The following is a 23,683-nucleotide window of genomic DNA, read 5'->3' as shown; positions in this document are numbered from 1 at the left end:
AAGGGCATCGGCCAGGGTACTGGACATGCCACTAAAATATTTAGTAGAAATACTCTATAGGGCATGGTGCTGAATTAGATGTGAAGAGGAAAAAGGAGAAGCTAAGAATGATTCCTAAATATCTGGCCCAGGTAGAAACATGAATCATGGTAGCATCTCGGGATTGAGGAAGCAGAGGAAAGATACTGAGTTTATTTAGGAAGGCTGAATTTTGAGGCATCTGGGAACACCTCAAACAAGGGTGGTGTCAAATTTTTTAAAGTATCTTGATTAAAGAGTCGTCAGCTTGGCTTTAAAACCATGACAATAGATGACGTTGCTCAGTGACTATTTGTAGGTTGAAAAGAAGAGAACCTTAAGAAAATACCAAAGAACAGATGAAATTGGGCGTGTTCAGGGTAGAATTGCAATCTACCCATCTGACAGAGGTCTAATATCCAGAATTTACAAGGAATTTAAACATATGTACAAGAAAAAGACAACCCCATCAAGAGAGTGGGAAAGGATATAAACAGACACTTATCGAAAGAAGACATTTACACAGCCAACAAACGTATGAAAAAAAAAGCTCAACATCACCGATCATCAGAGAAATGCAAATCAAAACCACAATGAGATACCATCTCACGCCAGTTAGAATGGCGATCATTAAGAAGTCAGGAAACAGTAGACACTGGTGAGGCTATGGAGAAATAGGAACGCTTTTACACTATTGGTGGGAATGTAAATTAGTTCAACTGTTGTGGAAGACAGTGCAGCGATGCCTCAAGGATCTAGAACCAGAAATACCATTTGACCCAGCAATCCCATTACTGAGTATATACACAAACGAATATAAAGCATTGTACTAAAAGGACACATGCCCATGTATGTTTATTGCAGCACCATTTACAATAGCAACACATGGAACCAACCCAAATGCCCATTAATGATAGACTAGATAAAGAAAATGTGGTACATATACACATGGAATACTATGCAGCCATAAAAAGGAATGAGATCATGTCCTTTGCAGGAACATGGAAGCCATCATCCTCAGCAAACTAACACAGGAACAGAAAACCAGACACCACATGTTCTCACTCATAAGTGGGAGTTGAACACTGAGAACACATGGACACAGAGAGGGGAGCAACACAAACCAAGGCCTGTTGGGAGCTCAGGGACGAGGGGAGGGAACTTAGAGGGCAGGTCAATAGGTGCAGCAAACCACCATGGCACATGCATACCATTGTAACAAACCTGCATGTTCTGTACGTGTATTCCAGGGTTTTGTTTTTAGGAGAAATTAAAAAAAAAAAAAAGAAAATACTAAAGAAGGGCTACAGAGAAAATCTAGGAGGGTGTGGAGAGGTCGGAGGAAACTTTAGGGAGTATGCTGAGTTGGAAGCCACGAGGGTGCTTCAGGGAGGAATAATCAAACATCAGAGGCTTCCAAGAGTAAGATGGACACCCAAAAGTGCCGCTGGAACTGGCAATGTGAAGGTCATTCACGGTTGGTCCAGGGGTGTAAGTGAGTGTGGGGAGCAGGCGTGGACTAGAGCAGCTGGACACTGAGCAAGGCAAGATCATGGAGAACGTGAGCGTAGATGGCTATTCTGAACAGCCTGGCTGTGCAAAAGAGGAAGAGAGGAAAGGGCTGGGTGAGAGGCTTGCTTCTATACAGGGGCGTGTTAACGCTGGAAAGGCTTAGACATATTTAAATGGTGATGAAAGGGGTACAGAAAAAAGATAGGATGAGGCGGGTGTGGTGGCTCTCGCCTGCAATCCCAGCACTTTGGGAGGCTGAAGTGGGCGGATCACTTGAGGTCTGGAGCTTGAGACCAGCCTGGCCAACATAGTGAAACCCCGTCTTTACTAAAACTACAAAAATTAGCCGGGCACGGTGGTGCACGCCCGTAATCCCAGCTACTCAAGAGGCTGAGGCAGGAGAAATCAATTGAACCCGGGAGGCGAAGGTTGCAGTGAGCTGAGATCGTGCCACTGCACTCCAGCCTGGATGACAGAGCGAGACCCTGTCTCAAACAAAGTTTTTAAAAAGTGAAAAAAGAGAGAGAGGATGAGCGGATGGTGAGAGCGTGCACTAAGGAACAAGCCCGGGCTGCAGGTTTGGCTCCGCTGCTGGCATCTGTTTGAACTTGCGCGGCTCTTTTCGCCTGTCTGAGCTATGGCATCCTTCACTGTTAATTGCAGGGCTTCTCTTTCTCTTTGTGGTTTTCAGACTGCACCCCCAAAGCTGTCTGAGTGCCCATGTTTCCGCTTCAACCACAGAAACTTACCTCTCTCTTATGAGTTTTTCATCAACTTAATTTTGGCAATTTAATGCATGCACATACTTTGGAAAAGCAAAATAGTAGTAAAAGAATTGTGGTAAAAAGGAGCAACTTCTTCCAGCTCCACATCTGCCTACTCTCAGCCACCCTCAGTTCTTGTGGATGCTTTTCCCTGGTATTTACCCCAATTTAGCTAAATTAAATTCTTATCTCAGTGTTTCTTAAATATAGACATCCTCTGATTTCTATCTCACCCCACCCTTTCTTCCCTACCCTCAACATAATGGTATCCCAATTTTTGGTTAATAGTGTTTGCATTATCATAAGCACACATAACGTTGTTCACTGACGCCACCTCCTTTTGTGAAAAACCCATCATTTCTCCTGCCAACAATATTTCCCTCTTTTGTCTCATTCATCTTGATTTCCATGTACTGATTGCTATTTTTTTCCCCTAAATACTCTGCCACCTCAAAAGCCTATCACTGTTTTCCCTGTTCTTGCTTAATCACAAGACTTCACTGGAGAATTTCCTCCAGGAGCCTTCTGCGGTTCCTGGTCTGCAGCAGAGCGTGCTGCTGATGCCGGGACCCACTTTCTCTCTTGCCCATGTGGAACTGGCCTGCTTCCAGCTGCACGTCTTTCTCCTGCTTGGTCTACACCCTCGCTTTGGTGCAGACTGTCATCCAGTGGCTTGGGAGACACCGCTGTCGAGGACTGCATGACTGAAAATGTCTTCAGTCCACCTCCACCTTTGATTGATAATTGACTGGTGGTAGAATTCTGGCTGGAAAAAAATTTTCCTTCAGAAATGTTCATGCATTGTGCCATGATTGTTTTGGTGGTGCCTGGTGCAATTATAATTTCCTGTCCCTCGACCTTGCTTGTTTTGTTTCTCTTGGGTGATTTTAGGTCTTCCCGTTATCCCTTTATTTTACAAGTAGGTGCCTTGTTGTGGTTCTTTCTTTATTCATGTTGTTGGTACTTGGTGGCCCCTTCCATTATGAAGATTCGTGCCTTTCCGTTCTGAGAAACTGTCTTGAGTGATTTATTTTGTAATTTCCTCCACTTCGTTTTTTTCTGTTTGCTCTTTCTGGAGCTTCTTTTAGTTTGATATTGGACTTTCTGGTTTAATCTTCTAATTTTATCCTTCCTTTCTTTCTTCCTCTCTCTCTCATTTTATGGGAGATTATTTTGACTTTATATTTCAACGTTTTATTAATTTTTTTTTTGAGATGGAGTCTTGCTCTGTCGCCAAGACTGGAGTACAGTGGCACAATCTTGGCTCACTGCAACCTCCTCCTCCAAGATTCAAGCGATTTTTGTGCCTCAGCCTCCAGGTAGCTAAGACTACAGGTGTGCACCACCACACGTGGCTAATTTTTGTATTCTTTTTAGTAGAGGCAGGGTTTCACCATGATGGCCAGGCTGGTCTCAAACTCCTGACCTCAAGTGATCCACCCGCCTTGGCCTCCCAAAGTGCCTATTAATTTTAAATTTTAAATTATATCATATATTTAATTTCTAAGATTATTTCCTTTTTAATAGCCACTTGTTTTTGTTTCATAGATACACTGTCTTCTCTTATCTCTATAAGGATATGATCTCTCCCGCACCCCACACACACACTTATGTAAATCCCACCTATCCTTTAGCCCTTCAAGATTCTGCTCAAATCCCACATTTTATGAGGACGTATCCAGTCAGCCTGACTCTTAACTCGACAGTAATTTCATAGCTTCATTATATTCCACACCATCTATCTCATGTGTGAATATGTTAGGCTTGCATTGCCTTATATTGAAGGAAAAGTGTTATCTCCTCAATTACACCATAATTTTCTCATGAGCAGAGACTGCTCTTGAATATTAAATGTAGGATACCAATATTTAAAATGTAATAGAAGAGTTGGAATCTAAAGTCAAGATAATCTCCCATAAAATAAGTTAGAGAAAGAGGGAAGGGAAAAAGAAAATTGGAATATCAAACCAAAGGGTCCAATATCAAACTAAAAGAAGCAGCAGAAAAACTGAAATAGAAAAAAAAAAAAAAAAAAACTAGATAGAAAAACTGAAGTGAGGGAAATTATAAAAGAAATAATTCATATTAGTTTAAAAGCTTTTTAAACTAAAAAAAAAAAAAAGTTCAGCTAAATCTTCATATGTGACTCAATCAATAGGAACAGAAGGGCTTGAGTGTGCTGGAAGTAACCTGCCACCCTCCCGTCTTTAGCCTGCCAGCAGCATCAGTGAACAGAAGGAATGAAGGGCATTAGACTGTCCAGTCAGTTATGTGGGAGTCAGTCAACAGAGTGTTGACTGCGCTCCATTTGTTTACCAAGAAGAGGGAGGTCTCTGGCAGAAATGGATTCATGTTCATCATCTGTCTTGGGTTCCCTTGCAATCAAGGGCATACGTGGGCCAGCCAGATCCTGAGATATTGTACTGTATTTTTTGTTTTCGTTTGGTTTGGTTTTTTGAGATGGAGTTTTGCTCTTGTTGCCCAGGCTGGAAGGCAGTGGTGCGATCTCGGCTCACTACAACCTCCGCCTCCCGGGTTCGAGGGATTCTCCTGCCTCAGCCTCCCAAGTAGCTAGGATTACAAACACTTGCCACCATGCCTGGCTAATTTTTGTATTTTTAGTAGATATGGGGTTTCACCATGTTGGCCAGGCTGGTTCCAAACTCCTGACCTGAGGTGATCCATCAGCTTTGGCCTCTCAAAACGCTGGGATTACAGGTATGAACCACCATGCCTGGCCAATATTTACTGTTTTAAGATCAAAGACTGTGCCCAAATCTCTTAGCACTGAAGATTAGTGCGTAATCTTTGGTCTCGAAATATCACGAGGCTCACCAGCCCTGGGGGCCAATTGTCTTGGTCTAATTAGAACCAAGATCCACCAACCTAAGTTGTGATCTCCTGGCCGTGAGGCCTTAAAGGGCCACCAGGACTCTGCTGAGGTCTAGAAGTCTCACCTCTTTCATCTCCAGTATGGGATCCCTACTCCCTCCCCATTTCCCGCAACTTGTGCCATCAACTTGGCTTAATACCAAGCCATGTATGCACCCTCCCTCCCTTCTCCATCCCACCTACAATCGTCAGGCTTGGGAGGAATCAAATATGGATTTTCAGAGAGGAAGCAGGTTGTCCACTTAGCCTCAGATGTCCTTTCCAGAACAGGAATGATTTTTCATGACCGTGAGCCAGGTGGAACTTGGAAATTCTACTTGCACGATGTTTTTCTCTTAGAAAGGGAAACCTCTAAGTATAGCGGAGATAGGTTGGCATTAATGGCAGGAAAGAATATTTGTATTTTATTTTGGTCATATTCAATGGACCATCACTTTGTAGCCACCATAATCACACACATAAAGGAAGCCATCATTCATGGTCACTGTCCCTGCGGGAACTGAGACTGTTCTGCACACAGGAGCTTGGGAAATCCCATAGCAAATATAGCTGGAATACGGTATGAGAATTCCATGGCAAACAGAAATATCAGCCTCTCGTTTAGATGAGGGTTGCAGCTATATAAGGCCAAAATGGAATCAATTCGGCTGAATCAGTTTCGTGATAAATATAGTGACATGAACGCTTTACCTGGTCCCGGTTTGTTCGGAAGCAGCATAGGACTCTGTGTGCAGAGAGTGGTGGCCAAACTGCACCCGCCTCTACAAAATGGTAAGTGTGTTTCTCCTCTCTCAGTATCCCGGGCTCTCATGCCTTTCTCTAAGGAGTTTTCTTGTTCCTTCTATGGACATCCCATAGCTGAGTCATGAACAAAGGCAGATTTCCTTCTAGATTGATAGGAAAAAATACAGTAAAATTAAATTTAAAATCTAAAATCTTACCCAATCCCCCTGGACTCTTGTTTTTAATTTTCCTCCTTTATCTCTGCATTTTCACACTAAGTGGCACAGACCAGAGCTATTCCCTCAACCTAGCACATTTGGTTTATTCTAGAGCTGTCTTTTCTTTTGCTCTCGTGACAGTTCATTTGGGACTGAGTCTATTTCTAGATCACTAGCAGACTGACTCCCTTCCTGGCTGGAAGGCCATCCCCAGCTGTGGCAGTGCTGTGCCATGTCCATGAGCCTGGACAGGGACTTCCATGGAGCAGTGCGTCCTCACTCATCCAACTCCTTGCCTGGCTCATCGGGCCCAGCCCAGCAATGATCTTCACTCCCCGACAGTCAAGGAAACAGGCAGCCGTAGACAAGCCTTCTCAGTGGCCTCTCCACACCTGAGCCCCACGGTCTCCTCTACTTCCTTCTTCTGCATGTGGAAGACTGGCTTTATTTTTCTTAAGCATTTCTTGAAATACCTGTGGTCTTTCCCCCAGACTCTAGAATGGCATCAGAAGACTTTCTTCTACAGATGTTTCCTCATCTCCTTCCCGCTTTAGACCCTGAAACTTTGGATCTGCTTATTCTTCCTGTGCTAGATAGTCTCTTGGAGCAGTAGGACTTCCACATGGTGGAATCAGTGCCCTAAAAATGACCTCAGGGAGAAGATACGTCAAGAGTTAGCACTATTCATATTATAGCCAAAATGCATGAGATATGCCCAAGAAGTGGCTGCCCCTGCCTGATCACAAAGATAATTCCAATTCAGGGTAATATTTTTAAAGATATGTTTCAATGTGTCCTCTTAGAGCAAGCTTGTCCAACTGTCCCGCAGGCCGCATGTGGCCTGGGATGGCTTTGAATGAGGCCCAACACAAATTTGTAAACTTTCTTAAAACATGATGAGAATTTTTTTTGAAATTTCTTTTCTTAGCTCATCAGCTATCATTAGTATTAGTGTAGTTTATATGTGGCCCCAAACAGCCAAAAGATTAGACAAACCTGTATCAAACCTCTTCCATTACCAGGCTTCCCCCACAACCCCCCAAAAATAGGTGTAGTGACCCCCTTCTCTTACTCAGCAAGTGACAAAATCCCTCAGTCAATCACCATACGTACATAGGCCTTTGGGTCAGGTAACTCCAACATTACCTTCTGTCTAGAACCATAAATTCCAAACATAACATGAACAGAAGGAAGAATCTGTGACTCAGATCACTGTGCACCATTTGTTTCAGTGGACTAAAGCAATAGATTGAAGAGCTTTAATAGAAAGATGTTTATTAAAAATAATAAATTTTAAAGCCCCGCCCCTTCCTATATTTGCGTAAAGAAAAACTTGGTAGAGGAAATAAATGGTCTGTCTGAACCCAGGAAAATAATAACAATGCCTCTCTTTCCTTGTTTTAGGGAATGCTGTCGATTTTTTGGAGACAATGGCTTGACTTTGAAGGTGTTTTTTACCAAGGCAGCACCCTTTGGTGTTCTTTGGACACTCACAAACTACCTGTACTTACATGCAATAAAGAAAATAAACACTACGGATGTCTCCGTGTTGTTCTGCTGCAACAAAGCTTTTGTGTTCTTGCTCTCATGGATCGTTCTCAGGGACAGATTCATGGGAGTGAGGGTAAGTTCTTTATTATCTGTCTTCCTCCCTCACTCAGTCATGTCAACCAAAACCTGCCCATCGGCTTGCTTAGCTCCATGTGCTGGACCATGAGCATAAGCTGCTGACCACTTTCCTTCTGATTTGCAGCAGAAAAGGAGCCCAGCAGAGGGCCCGGTTCTTGGTGTGCCTTGCCAACCTTCTTGCTTGCAAACCATACTAGACAAGCATTCATTAAAGCACCTTTCATTTCAAGCATTTCAATAAGCATTCCCTAAAGTGTGTGCCAGTCGGGGACCCAGTCTGGGAATGGCGATGTGCTCTGCTCTCTGCGTGCTCACCACCCCGTCTCTCGTGGGCAGCTTTCCCGGCTGCAGTGCATGGCATGACCGTGCTCTGCAGCCTGGAGCTTTCTGCTAACACTGCCACTCTCGGGTGAGGATGTGCATGAAGCCTGAAGGCTCCTTCGGCATCCATGCATGCATGCAGTCTTGGCCCTTTGCCTGGGCCGTGTGTACACAGCCAGAGTGAGCCAGACACACTCATGCTAAGCCCCATCTGTGAAGGGTCAGCTTCACTTCCTTCCAACCAATGACAAAGGGGGAGTGAAATTATATCCCTTGAATTACCTCTCATTTTACAATGGAGGACTCATTCATCACATTAAATGCTAGTCAAAGTTAGCTCGTCAGGTTTCATAACACCTGTATGAAATAGGACACATGCACTATCAAATATCAGCTGAATATAGAGAGATTCCCCCCAATGAAAGAAACAGGTGACGTTTAGCACAAGGCAGAACCCTAGTGACTTCTAACAGGCTCCCTCTGGTGGCCAGGAGCTGCTACTGCCCCGTCATCACCTTGCCACAAACCAGTGCCAGAGCATTTGGCCAGGCCCCGGGTTCTCTTGTAGTTCAAGTGTACGGCTTTCCCCTTCAGCCACAAAGCTAACAGCTGGTTTGACGGGCAGTCCCATGAAAGCAAACCCTGCTAGCTACCGGTGCAGGGCCCTCTACTTCCGTCCTTCCCTCACTGTCCTGGGAACAATGACATCACCCTAAGGGTGCATTCACACCCACCTAAGTTACCCAAACAGCAGTGGGGACATGAGTCAACTGTGAGTTGTATTTTTAGCTTGCAGTAGGGGGAAAATTTGTTTTGACGCTTACTGTTAATTTTGGAATAAAAACTCACTCTCTGTGCCACCAGAAAAGCTTTCAGCAAATAAATGATCTGATGCATCTCTGCAAGAAATGCAAGTCCCTCTCACAGCCACCCAGCAGCCGGCCTGATTTGCTGCTGAAAACTTGAATGTCTGGGCCTTCCTGCCACCCACTCAGGCCCTTCCTGACTTTATTTTGATGTAAAGAGCCAGAAGAATTTGTGGAAATTTTTGGCATGACTCAGATGTCCCAAGAAAATTCCAGATGAGACCCTGTTCCTGGGAAGAGAAGCTTCAAGGTTAATTCTGCATGTAGCAGAAGAAACCCTTTTTTTTTTTTTTTTTTTTTTGAGGTTAAGGAGGTGTGAAAAACTTGAAAAATACTCCTAAATTCATAGAAAGCAATATAGTGCTTCCAGGTCTTTATTGCTATACACAGATAAGACCCCCACCCAACCCCCACCCAACAAACATCCTCAGAATATGGCACATTCTGGCCATGCTGGCCACCTGATTGGTTTGGTCTATTGCTGATCACTGTGTAATGCGCAAAGTTTTGTGTTGAAGGACTCTGGCACTAGACTGACACTGAATGAGGGTCCCAGGAGCCAGTGTCGGTGATGGCACTGATGGCATTTTGTAACTTGCAAAGCACTGTGCAGTTGTGGGTCTCTCTAATAATCACTCTTCCTCTTAGAAGTGCATCTAAGAGCTTCCTGCTGCAGGTTGTGTTGGAGCTCCCTCTTCTCTTCTTCAGGGGTTCAGAGAGCTAGCAAAATCCATGAGACATTGCCACATGCCAAAGGGACTGAAAGATTCTCCTTGATGAACAGATGGAGATTTAGTTCCAAGATAATATCTAACTGATACATGGGACCACTCAGACTTCACTCAGATGGCTGGGTAGCCTAGCACTTTCCACTGGGTAATTTCCAAGGACTGAAGAGAATTAACATGGTCCTCCATCCTGGAGGGCTGAGCGTATGAGCTTGGGAGTCAAGCAGGCATCAAAACCATGATGAAGGCCCAGCCTTATGTTTTTGGAATTGTCTGCTCAGGAGACTTGTGTTATTAAGGCAGTTACTCAAACCGCAAGGGCTGCAGCTCCTGGAAAACATCCATAGGTGTAGGTCAGGTGCACAGCTCCAGAAAGAAGCAAACTTATCTTATCATGCCGGGGAGATTCCTCACCACATATAGTACAGGAGGGTGAGAAGCTGTTGGGGTGTCTGTTTGGAAGGAGTTAAGCTGGTCTCGTGTCACCGTTTGACTCTCTGCTTAGGTGTGCTTTCTATATGTGCCCTGGCTCTCCACGTCAGGATTCTAGCTCAGCAATGGAGGTTTCCCAGGCTAGAGTCAAGTGACGAGGTCACAGATCTTGGCTCCACTCTTATAAGCTGTTGGACCTTGAGAAAACTAGTAAGTGTCTCTGAGCCTTTGTTCAATGGACAGAATATTACTACTCATCTTAGAAAACAGTTGTGAGAATAAAATGATGCATGCCTCCCACGTAAAACTCAATAAATGGTGTCTCTTCTCAATGTTGTTATTCTTCTTATTCCTTCTCAATTAGACGGGGTTGATGGATCAGCCCAATTCTCTTGTTGGTGGATGAAGATTTAGAGAGGCAGTTTAATGTGGCAAAAGCGGGAGTAGGGTGAGAGCAGCAGAGCCCCGGGTGTACCCTGCCCACCAGCTGCGGTCAGACTGAGTGAGACCACCCCGAGCCTCCATGTCAAGGGAAGTGGGAGGTGAGATTCGCTGACTGTTCACGGCTTCTCAGGACCACCCATCACAGTGAGGGCCTTCAAACCAGGAGAGACGTAGGAAGGAGCCGGGAGGTGAGCTGAGAGGTCATCCACAGGGTCCTCAAGCCCCAGTGGCACATTCCTGGGGATCGTGGACCTTTTTCCAAGATCAGTTCCCATCTCCGTCAGATTCCAGCTGATGTTTCCAATAATCAAAATGTTGGCCATGTTTCAAAAGGGGCAATCCATCCCCGAACATACCTGTGTGTCTGGCCCGGACTCCCCTCTACACGGGAGGCTGCCCTCTGCAACCTGAGCCAAGTATGGGGAAGACACAGAGAACGGGCAGTGGTGGAGCTCATAGCCCAGGCCACCTTCTGCTCTCGCACACAGAAGGCATGGACTAGAGGATCCCTCCCTTCCCTCCAAACTCCAGTATTACTTGAGTCAATGAGAGCAGTCCAGGAGCTGTGAGGGAAAGAATTGGGGGAAGGATGTTTAAAAATCAGCCCATTTTCCCATGTGTAAAATTGACCCAAGCTGTGCAAATATAAAAAGCTTCCACATGGGGTTATGTTGAGCAGCGAACATGCAGCCTGCCATGTGTTGTTGTTGTTGTTGTTTTTGGTTTTTTTGTTTGTTTTGTTTTTTTGCAGAGACAGGATCTCACTCTGTCGCCCAGGCTAGACTGCAGTGGTGTTGTCCCAGCTCATTGCAGCCTTAACCTCCTGGGCTCAAGTGATCCTTTCACCTCAGCCTCCTGAGTAGCTGGCACCACAGGTGTACACGACCACACCTGGCTAATTTTTTGCAGGGACGGGGTCTCACTATGTTGCCCAGTCTCGAAATCCTGGGCCCAAAGTTATCTGCCCGCCTCAGCCTCCCAAAGCACTGGGATTACAGGTATGAACCACTGCACCAGGCCTTGCCACATTTTAGCAAGACCAAGCAGGAGAAGCCCTAGTCTGAATGGTGACTAGACTTCACCTAGGGCAACACCAACCCTCCTCTCTTCTCTTTATGGCTCAAGGGTTTCCTCGCCTTCCCCTTCCCTCCCCACAGGGAGCAGGAGCAGAACCATCATGGAGATGAGTGACATGTCAGTGACTCGGGTCTAGGTGTGTGGGACCCGGATCCGGAGCACTGGCAGCCGGGCAGGTTATGACAGTGGGTCACCATGCTGGGTGAGGACATGAAGACGCCAAGCAGCAGCCCCCAGCCTGTGTTCCTTCCTCACCTCTAGCTAATTGTTCCCCTGGCAAAGCAGAGGTGGTGGCTCTTACCCATCTTGGGCTTGGGCCACTGTGACCTGTCAGTCTTTGTTTTAGAATTGTTCCGTGAGGAGCAATGAGGATCGGGAAAGCGTAAGGAAGGAGAGGCATGGGTGGGGGGGTGAGGGAAGCTCCGTTGTCATGATTCCACACCCACCCTCAGCATCCCCCCAGGGGACACAGCAGGGAGAAGGTGTGCGTGGAGCACATGGAACCATGGGGCGGACTTGACTGGCCTTCCTGGAGAATTTGCTTTAGTGCAGGAAATGGGCAGGAAAATATTGTCGCATAAAAACCCAGAAACTCAGATGTGTCAGGGTGTCAAATGTCACATATGCACATACTTTTCAAAGATAGAACTGGAAACTTCACAGTAATTCCAGGCATCAGGAAGGACTCTTGGGCTCTGCTCCCAAAGGCAAAGGGCATGTTCCAACCCTGCTGTACTCCGCGGGGTATTGAGAGTGAGGTAGGAGCCCCAGTACACATCCCAGCACATGGGTCCGGTCCTGGCAGGGCTGCTGACATCCAGAGAGTGGGAGGCCCACAGCCAGGGGTGTCAACACTGTGCCTTGTGGGTGGGACCCCCGGGAGAAGGCCAGGAGGTGGAGGAGGAGCTCAGAGTCCCCCGCCCGGCCTGTCAGGATGGACTGGTGGGGTGGCACAGGCTCCTCTGATGTTTGTCTCCTCGGCAGACCAAAAGGTAAATGGCCAACCGTGCTCTCATTTCCTACTCCCTTGTCCCTTCCCCCAGCTTAGCCACACAGTGTAGCCCAGGCAGAAGCTTTCAGCTGTTTATTATTTAATCAATAGAGAAGAGAAGAAGAGGTTGGAAATCTGCCCTGCAAGTCTTCAGAAAAAAATAACCCCTCACTGTCCTTCAGTTCCTCCAACTTCAGCCGTAAGCCTGGAAAAGCTCAGTAAAAGGTAGCTCCAGGCCGGGCGCGGTGGCTCACACCTATAGTCCCAGCACTTTGGAAGGCCAAGGTGGCGGATCACCTGAGGTCAGGAGTTTGAGACCAGCCTGGCCAACATGGTGAAACCCCATCTGCACAAAAATACAAATATTAGCTGGGCATGGTGGCATGTGCCTTTAGTCCCAGCTACTCGAGAGGCTGAGGCAGGAGAATCGTTTGAACCCCAGAGGCAGAGGTTGCAGTGAGCTGAGATCACACCATTGCACTCTAGCCTGGGCAACAGAGCAAGACTCTGTCTCAAAAAAAAAAAAAAAAAAGTATCTCTAAAGGGAGATGCACCAAGCATCTGGAATTGGGCCATTTTCTTCTCTCCATTCCTTCCTTGCGTCTTTTCACTGGGAGTCCTCCGACGCCTGGCCGGGTGGGCGTGTTCCTGGCAGCACCCTTCAATTATGTGTCCTCTGGAGCAGAAACCAGCCCTTTGCCCCCTGCTTCCTCACTTTTCCCTTTTTAAATTTCTTGTGGGAAAAATCCCCTTATGGTCTTGCTGTCTGCGTTTCTCTTAATGAACACTTCTACCCAGTACATGTAACATTTGAATATGAAATATAGGCATATATGTGATGCAGAACAGTGTGGCTGACTGCAAGTGAATTCCTGTACCGGAGAGAACACTCAGACAGATTGGGCCAGGCAGTCCTCTCGTACTGGATAAACACCTGCTCTCTCCATGGCTCTGTGTTAGGGATGGATACAGCCTTGTATAGAAACATTGTACGCTAAGAGAAGTATGTAACTCAGACACACTGTGTGAGATTAAGCCACATTATGTTTTGCTAACCTAAACATCTTATGTTTAAACTACCAAGGCAACTTCAATTCAAATCTAACAGTAGGTTGGCGGTACTTCCTAGGTGAATCATACATTCCTGTTTATATATGTAAGCACCAGCTTTACAATCAGGCAAACCTGAAATCTGTCTCTGCTCTTCCACATACCAGCTGTGTGGCTTTGGGCAAGTTACTTAACCTCTGTGAGCCTAGGTTTTCATGTCTGTAAAATGAGGTGAATGACCATATCTACTGTGAGGGTAAAATGAGAAAATACATAGAAACATGTCTCCTACGACCACGCAGTTAACCTTAGTTATCTGATATTGTTTTAGATAGCTGAAGTTGATTTTGAATGATTCATAAGAGGGATAAAATTCTCAGTAAATCCAGGAGTGGAAACTTCTGCACACATTTGTTCTACTGACAGCAACCCCCTCTCCACCTCCCATCCGGTGACATTCCTGCAGCTTCATGGCTACCTTGGATCAGTCCTTTGTATTGATTCGGTCTGCCGGTGCATTTTTTCCTTTGAGGAATATTGTCCCAGATGTTTTAGCTCCTATTCACTCTGGCAATTTCACTTTGCACAAGAGTAATGTGTACATGTCCATGAAGCCTCCGGCCCATCTGAGCAGTCAGTATCAGGACAATAACAGGATTGAGGGGAGCCTTGGTGGGTGGGGTGGAGGGGCTACGGCCATGTGTGAAAGGAACTGCACCTCCTGGGTTAGGTCACTGTTTGTAGCCTTGATTGCCAGGTAGCATTCTGGCAGGCCTCACTGCTGGGGTAGAAAACGGGACAAGTTGTGCTGTCCTCATGGTGGCTTTTCTGTTGAGACATGAAACACATAAAAGCATGGTCACAGGGGGGACTTTCAGAAGGCTGGGAGATAACGCAGGTCATTTCCAGGGGCTGCCCAGGGATTCTCCACCAGGCCTTGTCATGACCAGATAACCTGCCACTGCAACTACGACCGCCTCCTTCTCAGGCTCCCAAGAATCAGTTACTGGCCAACCCCATGCCATCCATTCCTGGCTGACAGCAGTCTCAGCTCTTTAGTCAAGCCAAGCTTTGCTAAGTGCCCTCTCTAAGCAGCAGCAAAATTGTAGACAGGAGTCAGCCTTTGCCTGTTGCGCCCCCAAGGAGGAAGAAGCAGGAGATGCCACTTTCCCCTCACATGGCTGAACCGCACGCACATCTGGCGCTCACGTGGTCCCTCTGGCTCCATCCCGACTTCCCTGACTAGCATTTTCTTCCATCTGTCCAGATTGTGGCCGCCATCCTCGCCATTGCTGGCATTGTGATGATGACCTACGCTGATGGCTTCCACAGCCACTCCGTCATTGGCATCGCACTGGTGGTGGCCTCAGCATCCATGTCTGCACTCTACAAGGTACGCACGGGAGTGAACTTTCTCGGCTGGCTTGGCTCTCCTCTGCCAGCACAGCCGGCTCTAGATGCTTGGTCCTTTTCTTTTCAAGAGCTTCTGATGATGCTCGTGCTTCAAGACAGGCAGGCCTAGATAGCTGAAGTCAACTGTGCAACAGGCAGAGACTTCAGCTGAGGGCAAGTGGGAGGTGTGCCCCTGCTCTTGGTTTTGGCTCTCTGGGCCTTTCTATCTGTAGCCACATTGTTGCAGCATCTGAGGTAAAATGAGCGGTGCCCATCAGCAGAGTCAGATTCCTGTCTTCATTATTGGCAGCAAACAAGCTCAGTGTTTGCTCAGATAATTTGCCACCCTATAAGGCGGGAAGACTTGAATATCTGGCTCAGCTTTGTCATGTAAATCTTTGCCCACACAGTTTCTGCAGCCACCACTGCTCACTATGAATCCATATGCATTTCAAGTACTGGCTGGAAGGCTAAATAAATAAAAGTGCAACAGCTACAATATTGCGATTATAAAATATTTTGATGAAATGTTCAGAACCATTGGAAAGCACTTCCCAACTTCAGGTCTGGAGGAAACAAATTTTTATTGCCACACTCAAGTCCCTTTCTCTGTTCACCCCCTGCTTGATCAAGCCTCCTGGCAGCTCTTCCCCCTCACTTCCCTTCTCCTCCTCTCTCTTCCTCCTAAGACCCATAGTAGAGAATACAAATATTTTCAGGACTCCAAGTTGGAGAAATGACCAAGAAGATTGAACGAGAAATGAGATTTTAGCTTGGAGACTTGTCATCCTTTGTGGATCCAGGCAGTAGGACTGATAGAATTAAGTACTGAAGAGAGTCATAAGAAAAGACTTTTTTTCCCAGCTCTGTGAGTACCATGTGTTCTGGTTTTGGGAAAGTGAAATACTCAGCCTTATTCTTCATCGCCTCCCTGCCCTCACCTCCCACAGAGGAAGACACACACGTCCTTTTCTTTCTCTGAACACCTCTCACTGAGGAGATGTGATAATCTAGCACCACTCAGACACTCTAGCAACTGTGCAAATGTAGAAAATATTAGAAGGCTACATACACTCCTCTAGACTCAAACAGCTGTGGCCTAATGCGGAGCAAAAAACACGGAGAAACACAATCAACAATGAACACAGTATTCTGATTCAGATTGCTGTCTCCCAGTCCTCTACCACCTGCAACTTGTCCACGGGGACTCCTAGATGAAAGGCTGAAAGCCATTTATTTCCCCTTCCATACTTCCTGCACATTTGCCAGGAAATACATGAATGAGTTGGGAAATGGCTGAACAAGGAGAAAGCAGGAAAAGTAAGAGGAACCACAATGCAGAGAGTCAAATTAGACCACAGCTCGCTCAACACAGGAGCTGCCCAGACCATCTGCATCTCCCAGTTCAGCTCCGGGCCACTCCCATCACATTCGCCCTCTCCTCCCCACCTTCCAAGCACCTGAAATGATGTGCAAACAAGAACAGGTGCAAAAAAAACAAAAGTTTGGTGCATTCCACTAAAACCCATGCCATTTCTGGAATGTACATGGTGGAATGAGCAAAATCCCTCCACCCTTGATGTACAGAAAATACATTTGCAGCCTGAGCACTCTTTCTTGGGAGCAATGGTGTTTGACCTGCTTACGCAGAGTTGAGGATCCCTCCTAGGGGTCTCTGAGAGGATGCGTAATCCTGGCAGATGTTTTTGAGTGATGCGGTGTCAACACAACACAGACAAATCAAACCTAGAGTGAAAACCCATGACTCCTAATGATCCTTTATGGATAGCCGAACAGCAGCTCTCTGCTGCCATGTCACTGAGATTTGAATATGTGTGCAGCTGAACACAGGTCAAATCCCATGGTATTCACTGGAATCTGGTTTCCATCCAGCAGTGCAACCCCAGCGTGTGGAGTGAACTCTGCTTCACTTACATCGCGCTGGGGTCTGAGGTGAGCCTTCACCTCATCCTCCTCTACTTTCTCCTACAGGTTCTGTTCAAGCTCCTCCTGGGCAGTGCTAAGTTTGGAGAAGCCGCCTTATTTTTGTCCATCTTGGGTGTGTTTAACATCCTCTTCATCACCTGCATTCCTATCATCCTCTACTTTACCAAAGTGGAATACTGGAGCTCTTTCGATGACATTCCATGGGGAAACCTTTGTGGATTTTCAGTTCTCTTATTGAGTAAGTGGTGACCGCCCTGTCCAGAATCCCCAGAAAGCAATCACCAATGCAGGACCCTTAGCAAACATGTTCCCTGAAGGATGAACACAGACCTCATGGCTATTCTTTAGTTCTCACTGGTTTTCAAGATCTTTCTGTTTCACAGAGTAGTCTTTGAAATGATGACATTGGATTTGAATTCCAGAACCAGAGTCAATGTAGTAGTCAGAGTGGTCACGGCTGCTCTGAACAGTGAACGAGTAGCCCAGTGTGTTGCATGTTACCTACTAAGCACAGCAAAAAGTTGGAAAATTAATACCTGCAGAGCTCCCGAACACTGCCTGCTAAGTGTCACTGTTCAATAAATACTATCAATTATCACTATTATCAATGTCATCACTGTCTCCATTACTTGATGTAAGTCTAGAAGTAAGCAGAAATGCAACCAAGGAGGTGACTTATCTAGTTTCCATCCAAAAACACATATCCCAGCCAGGCACAGTGGCTCATGGCTGTAATCCCAGCACTTGGGTGGCCGAGGCGGGAGGATCGCTTGAGCCCAGGAATTCTAGACCAGCCTGGGAAACATGATGAGACCTCATCTCCAATAAACATTTAAAAATTAGCAAGGTGCAGCAGTGTGCACCTGTAGTCCCAGCTACCCAGGAGGCTGAGGTGGGAGGATCACTTGAGCAGAAGGGCTGAGGCTGCAGTGAGCTATGATTGCACCACTGTGCACTGCACTCCAGCCTGGGCGATAGTACAAGAGCCTGCCTAAAAAAAAAAAAAAAAAAAAAAAAAATCCCAGAGCTCTTGTTCATGCAGTTACCCCAGAAGCATTGTCAGCAACAGAGAAAAGCAAAGCTGGTAAGATAGTCCCAGTCACCTTTCAGTGGTTACCATTTCCAAACTTATTTCCCTTCTTCAAAACTCAGGGGACAGAGGGGCTGAGTACTCGGAGTGTCTGCTCCTGATCCCAAGTCCTGGAGCTCCCAGAGGAACTCTGAGCTCCCTGAATCAGAGCAAACGGTCATTGTAACTCCTGCAACTCCAGCCTCATTAGGAAAACCCGGGTCAGACAGGTCAGCAGGGAGGTAAAGTACACAGCAGTTGTGAATAACATCCGTTTTTTCCATTCTTTATTTCAGCATTCAATATTGTATTAAATTTTGGAATCGCTGTCACATATCCCACTCTGATGTCTCTTGGAATCGTCCTCAGTGTACCTGTGAATGCAGGTAAACCTATTTGGCTTTCTATATCTGCACATAAGCACACACACTCAGTCACCTACTCACACACAAACACACACTCATGCATACATACACACACGCTCACACACATATACACACTCATGCATAATACACACACACACACTCATGCATACATACACACACACATACACTCATGCATACATACACACACTCATGCATACATACACACTCATGTATACATACACATATACACTCATGCATACACACACACACTCATGCATACATACACACACATACACTCATGCATACATACACACTCATGCATACATACATACATACACTCATGCATACATACACACACTCATGCATACATACACACACATGCATACATACACACTCATATACACACACTCATGCATACATGCACTCACACATACACACACATACTCTCATATACATACTCACATATATTCTTGCTGTGCCTCCTATAGAATGCATGTTTAATCATCTGCAAAAAAAAAAGCATTTAGGTGAAATGTTGATATTAATTATATATGCAATATTTTCCCCATAATGGGCTGGTTTTCGCATGCCACCTCAAGATACAGAAAGTCTAAAGGCATCTCAATTCTGACAGGTATGGGGAGCAGAGCTGAATGTCATCAGTATTATTAAGAAATGTAGGAAATTATGTGGCAGGAAAAAAACATTAACTTTTGCAGGTAACTTTCTGGGGAGAAAATTTGCTCAAGGCATGACATAGAAACATGCCGACAGGTTGAAGAAGCGTGAGGGTGATTTTCCCCTACCTCCGGGAAGACAGGGAGAGAACGCCCTGTCCCCAGGAACTGGGGACTGTCCTTTGTTTTCCCCTGGGGACTCATTGCCAAGGCACACAGTTGACAGCTCTTTCAGATGCTTGTCTTCACCTGCCCCTTGCTGCCTTCATTTTCCTGGCTCACACAGATAGAAATTTTGGATTTTCTTCCCAGAACCTCCTGGCCTCACACCTGACCTCCCTAGGCATCCTTCTCTTAGCCAGTCAAGGGCTGTGAATCTGTCCTCTACAGAACACTCACTCCTTTGTCCCTGGCACAGCTTCCTCCAAAGCCATCCCCCTAATCCTGCCGCTTCCAGGCCATTAAAAGATTGCCCCCGCCCCAAGGGAATGGCAAACCCTTATCCTGCCTTATCCTGTTCCGTGTGGTGGTGAATATGCCCGCCGGCAACCCAACTTCCCAAACCTTTCCCCATGACTTGGTTTCCCACCTCTCCCATTCCATAGGCACTGGACCTCTCTGCCCCACCATGGCCCGGATTCCTCTGGTAGGACTGCCTCACAGCAGCAGTGTACCAGACTTGGGGGAGGCATCAGGAGACGGGGCTCGGGCCCAGCACCACCGCAGCCCGCCTGGAGGTCTGTGGTCCCAACTCATCCGCTCTCTGAGCCTTAGCTCGTCTCCCCTGCAAATGAAACGTCATACCTGCCCTTGCTACCTTGGTTGTTATGACAACCAGATGCAATAACTGATGAGACAGCAGTTCAAAATGCAGAAAGCACCTGAGCTCCTGGACAGCTGGTAAAAAAGGAAAATGGTCCAGACACTGCAGGCTTCTGAAAAGTCACTTGTCACCACACTCCCCCTACATTCTTTGCATCTTTAATTTGTAGTCACGCCGTGTTCCTGTCTCCAGAAGGCATGTTCCAGTTGTCTTATATAGAAACTTACTTTGAGTGTAGAACATAGCCAGGTGTTTGAGAGATTAATTAGAATCATTTTTCATTACCTGCAATGTAAAAGGTTTAACGATGAGTCCAAGGAAAGAATCCCAGGCCACTCTTGATTGGAGGGGAGAAGCCGAGGAACCTGCTGCATAGCTCACTCATCAGAGCAGGGTCATTGCCCAGCTTTTGGATTCTCCCTCACATCTGCTCATGTGACTGGCTGGTTGGCTGTCCTTATCTGCTAAATTAACAGAATGTTTTACCAATATTAAAAATTAAAATACAGGCCGGGCACAAGGGCTCATGCCTGTAATCCCAGCATTTTGAGAGGCCATGGTGGGAGGATCGCTTGAGCCCAGGAGTTCTAGACCAGCCTGAGCAACATGACAAAACCCTGTTTCTACAAAAAAAAAAAAAAAAAATTAGCCGGGTGTGATGGCGTGTGCTTGTAGTCCCAGCTACCCAGGAGGCTGGATGGGAGGATCGCTTGAGCCCGGGAAGCGAAAGTTGCAGTGAGCCATGATCGCACCACTGCACTCCAGCTTGAATGATACAGTGAGACCCTGCCTCAAAAATAAATAATAAATACAGTTGACCCTTGAACAATGTAGAGATTGGGGGCCCCAACCCCTGAACAGTTGAAAATCCACAGATAACTTTTAGTTCCCCAAAAACTTAACTGCTAATGGGGTACTGTTGACCAGAATCCTTACTGATAAAAAACAATTGATTCACATATATTGTGTGTGTTATTTGTATTATATATGGTACTCTTACAATAAAGCTAAAGAAAATAAAATGTTATCAAGAAAATCATAAGAAAGAGAAAATGTATTTGCTACTCTTTGAGTGGAAGTGGGCCATCATAAAGGTCTTCATCCTCACTGTCATCTTGACATTGACTAGGCTGAGGAGGAAAAGGGAGAGGAAATGTCGGTCTTGCTGTCTTGGTGTGGCAGAGCCAGAAGAAAATCCACATATAAGTGGATCCGTACAATTCAAACCCATGTCATTCAAGGGTCAAGAGTGTGTGTGTGTGTGTGTGTGTGTGTGTGTGTGTGTGTGTGTGTCTGATCTATCTATCTATCATCTCCTCAATTGCCCTTCATTCACTTTTTTTAATCACATAAATCAGTGGTTGAACTACCAAGTCAGTTTTGGGAGGTGACATAAAAGCGCAAGGCCTCATACCAGAGAGGTTTTATAAAGTTAAGGGTGATTTGCTAGAGGTAACCCCAGCCCACCAGGAACAAAATCATACTGAGGAAGATCCTGTGGTCCAGGAAAGACCACAACACTGCCAGGCAGAGGGGGATGCCCCCAGGCCCTGCCCACTCTCCGGGGCTGTGCACCGAGCCCTGCAGCTGAGTAACCCCCATGCTCTGTCTCCCACAGTGGTTGATCACTACACTAGTCAGATAGTCTTCAATGGGGTCCGGGTCATCGCCATCATCATCATCGGCCTGGGTTTCCTCCTCCTGCTCCTGCCAGAGGAGTGGGATGTCTGGTTGATCAAGCTGCTCACCCGCCTCAAAGTGAGGAAGAAGGAGGAGCCTGCAGAGGGCGGTGCTGACCTGAGCTCAGGACCTCACAGCAAGAACAGAAGAGCCCGCCCTTCCTTTGCCCGCTAACACCACTCCTCTAGAACTCGGTGGTAATGACTGGGAGGTCTATTCCTGCCGGGAGGAACCTCAGTTGGGTAAGGTGTACATACCTGTACAGTTTTGGTCATCTGCGGTAAGTTCTATGGTATTTATTGGCATGTCCAATTTGCTTGCACTTTTCCACATCAGACCTTCCACTTAAGGGTACCGATTCAATATAAAAGAGAAAAGAAGAACCTCTCAGTGCTTTTCCAATGAATGTAAAGTGGGTTTAAAAGATCCCTGCGTAGATGGTTTTGGATGGCTGACGTTCTTGATAAGCCAGGACAAGTGTTTTGAATCTTAGCAACCGAACATGGCATTGTACACTGTGATTATTTTTCAGCTATGGTAGCTTATATTTTGTTTTATACCAGAGCTGTACTCTTAATTTTAAGGAATTTCAATGAACCAAAAGATAACTGTCAATTTATTTGGATGGATGGATGGATGGATGCATGGATGGATGGATGGATGGATGATGGACGGAAGGATGTCTGGGATGTGAAGAGGTGAGGCAGAAATGGATGATGAACATCAAAAGCTGTCAGAGGACAGGTCTGTGCCAGGTACCAGGAAGGACAAGATAAGTCCAGCCCCAGCTGGCCTGCTCTCACGAGTCTGTGTAAGATCATGCAAGAGAAATCACAGTGCCTTCTACAGAATTTTCGTCTTTACCTATGTGAAGCAAAGTGACGTGGTACGTCACTGGCGCCGTCTTATAATTTAGATGTAAAAATCTTTAGAAACAAATAAAACTATATATATGTGTGTGTGTGTCTGTGTACAAAGATGACAGAGCTCATGGCCAGTGCATAGGGTGTGGCCCGTGGTGTACAATACCCATATAAGGTACATTGTGCAGGAGGGGGATTGCTGGTTGCTTTTACTTCCTGACCAAGACTGAAAAATTATCTACTGAAATCTGTAAACCTTTTTATGAAACTTTTAAGCACCAGGCTGTTTACTTACACAATTTAGGTCTGCCAGAAAATTCTATCTGTGATAGATCTGTAAAGAGGGTCAGGGGTTAGAGTTTACTATTTTTGAAGTTTACATTGTTACATATGAAATGGAAACATTATTTTGAAATGTTGTCATAACCCAATGGTGCATTCTGTAACCATGGAGTCTTTTGTTTCCTGGGGGAAAGGGGCATTCATGACCTGAACTTTTTAGCAAATTATTATTCTCAGTTTCCATTACCTGTTTGGCCAAACGGATTAATAAAATATTTGAAAAAGAAGCGTTCAGTGCTGTCTTGGTGGCCACTCTGTTACTTTCCCACTGCGACCGTCCTGAAGCAGCCCTCCCCACGTTCTGGCTTTTTCTCAACTGCACTTGCCCCCAAGAACCTTCCAGGTAGGCAAGCCAGCCCATCTGTCTCAAGGGAAGGAGACTGTAATATCAATAGAACTCACTTTTGCAAAAGCGAAATGCAGAAGGATCCCCAAAGCCTCACAGAAGCTCTGAGTCCTGGGGCACCGTCTCCCCTCCCTCCGCCCTGTTCCCCTCCCTCTCCCTCCAGGCACCTGCCCTCCGCTCAGCCCGACACGTGACTTTCTTCTCCCTTTCCCTTCCGAAGGAGTTCCGCAGCTCAGTTTACACTGGTCCCTAGGAGCCACCCAGAGCTGGGAGCCCCTGTCCATAAATCTACCCAGTCTTCCAGCTCAGCCTCCATAGCCGCCTGCCTGCCTGGGGATCCTAAACTAATGCTGGCTTTTTGGATAATTTGATTTATCCACTTCAGTAACATAATGTAGCTATTCCGAGCAGCTGCTCTGCCAGGGGCTATGAGATCCAGTGGGTCTCATTCTAGGGCTACAGAGGGCCAGGTACTATAGGAAGCGGTGTGAGCCAACAGGAAACGTGAGCCTTT

The 23,683-nt window shown here is 46.2% G+C and overlaps 1 protein-coding gene across 2 annotated transcripts in view; it reads left to right on the top strand.

Moving 5' to 3' along the window:
- SLC35F3 (solute carrier family 35 member F3) overlaps positions 1 to 23,052 on the top strand; it is a 351,050-nt gene extending 327,998 nt beyond the window's left edge. The window contains exons 3-7 of one of the 2 annotated variants that reach the window (XM_032242318.1): positions 7,532 to 7,751; positions 14,933 to 15,058; positions 17,050 to 17,242; positions 18,370 to 18,459; positions 21,557 to 23,052. In XM_032242318.1, coding sequence (XP_032098209.1) covers positions 7,532 to 7,751; positions 14,933 to 15,058; positions 17,050 to 17,242; positions 18,370 to 18,459; positions 21,557 to 21,792 — 865 coding nt within the window. In that variant the 3' untranslated portion in view covers positions 21,793 to 23,052. The remainder of the gene's footprint in view (positions 1 to 7,531; positions 7,752 to 14,932; positions 15,059 to 17,049; positions 17,243 to 18,369; positions 18,460 to 21,556) is intronic. The other variant, XM_032242317.1, reaches the window with a different exon arrangement.
- The last annotated feature ends 631 nt before the right edge of the window (positions 23,053 to 23,683 follow it).

Source organism: Sapajus apella, unplaced genomic scaffold (genome assembly GCF_009761245.1).
Source record: "Sapajus apella isolate SASKATOON/1434 unplaced genomic scaffold, GSC_monkey_1.0 scaffold49, whole genome shotgun sequence".
Taxonomy (NCBI): domain Eukaryota; kingdom Metazoa; phylum Chordata; class Mammalia; order Primates; family Cebidae; genus Sapajus; species Sapajus apella.
Note: the sequence above shows the minus strand (reverse complement) of the source record. Positions and strands in the feature narration are given on the sequence as shown.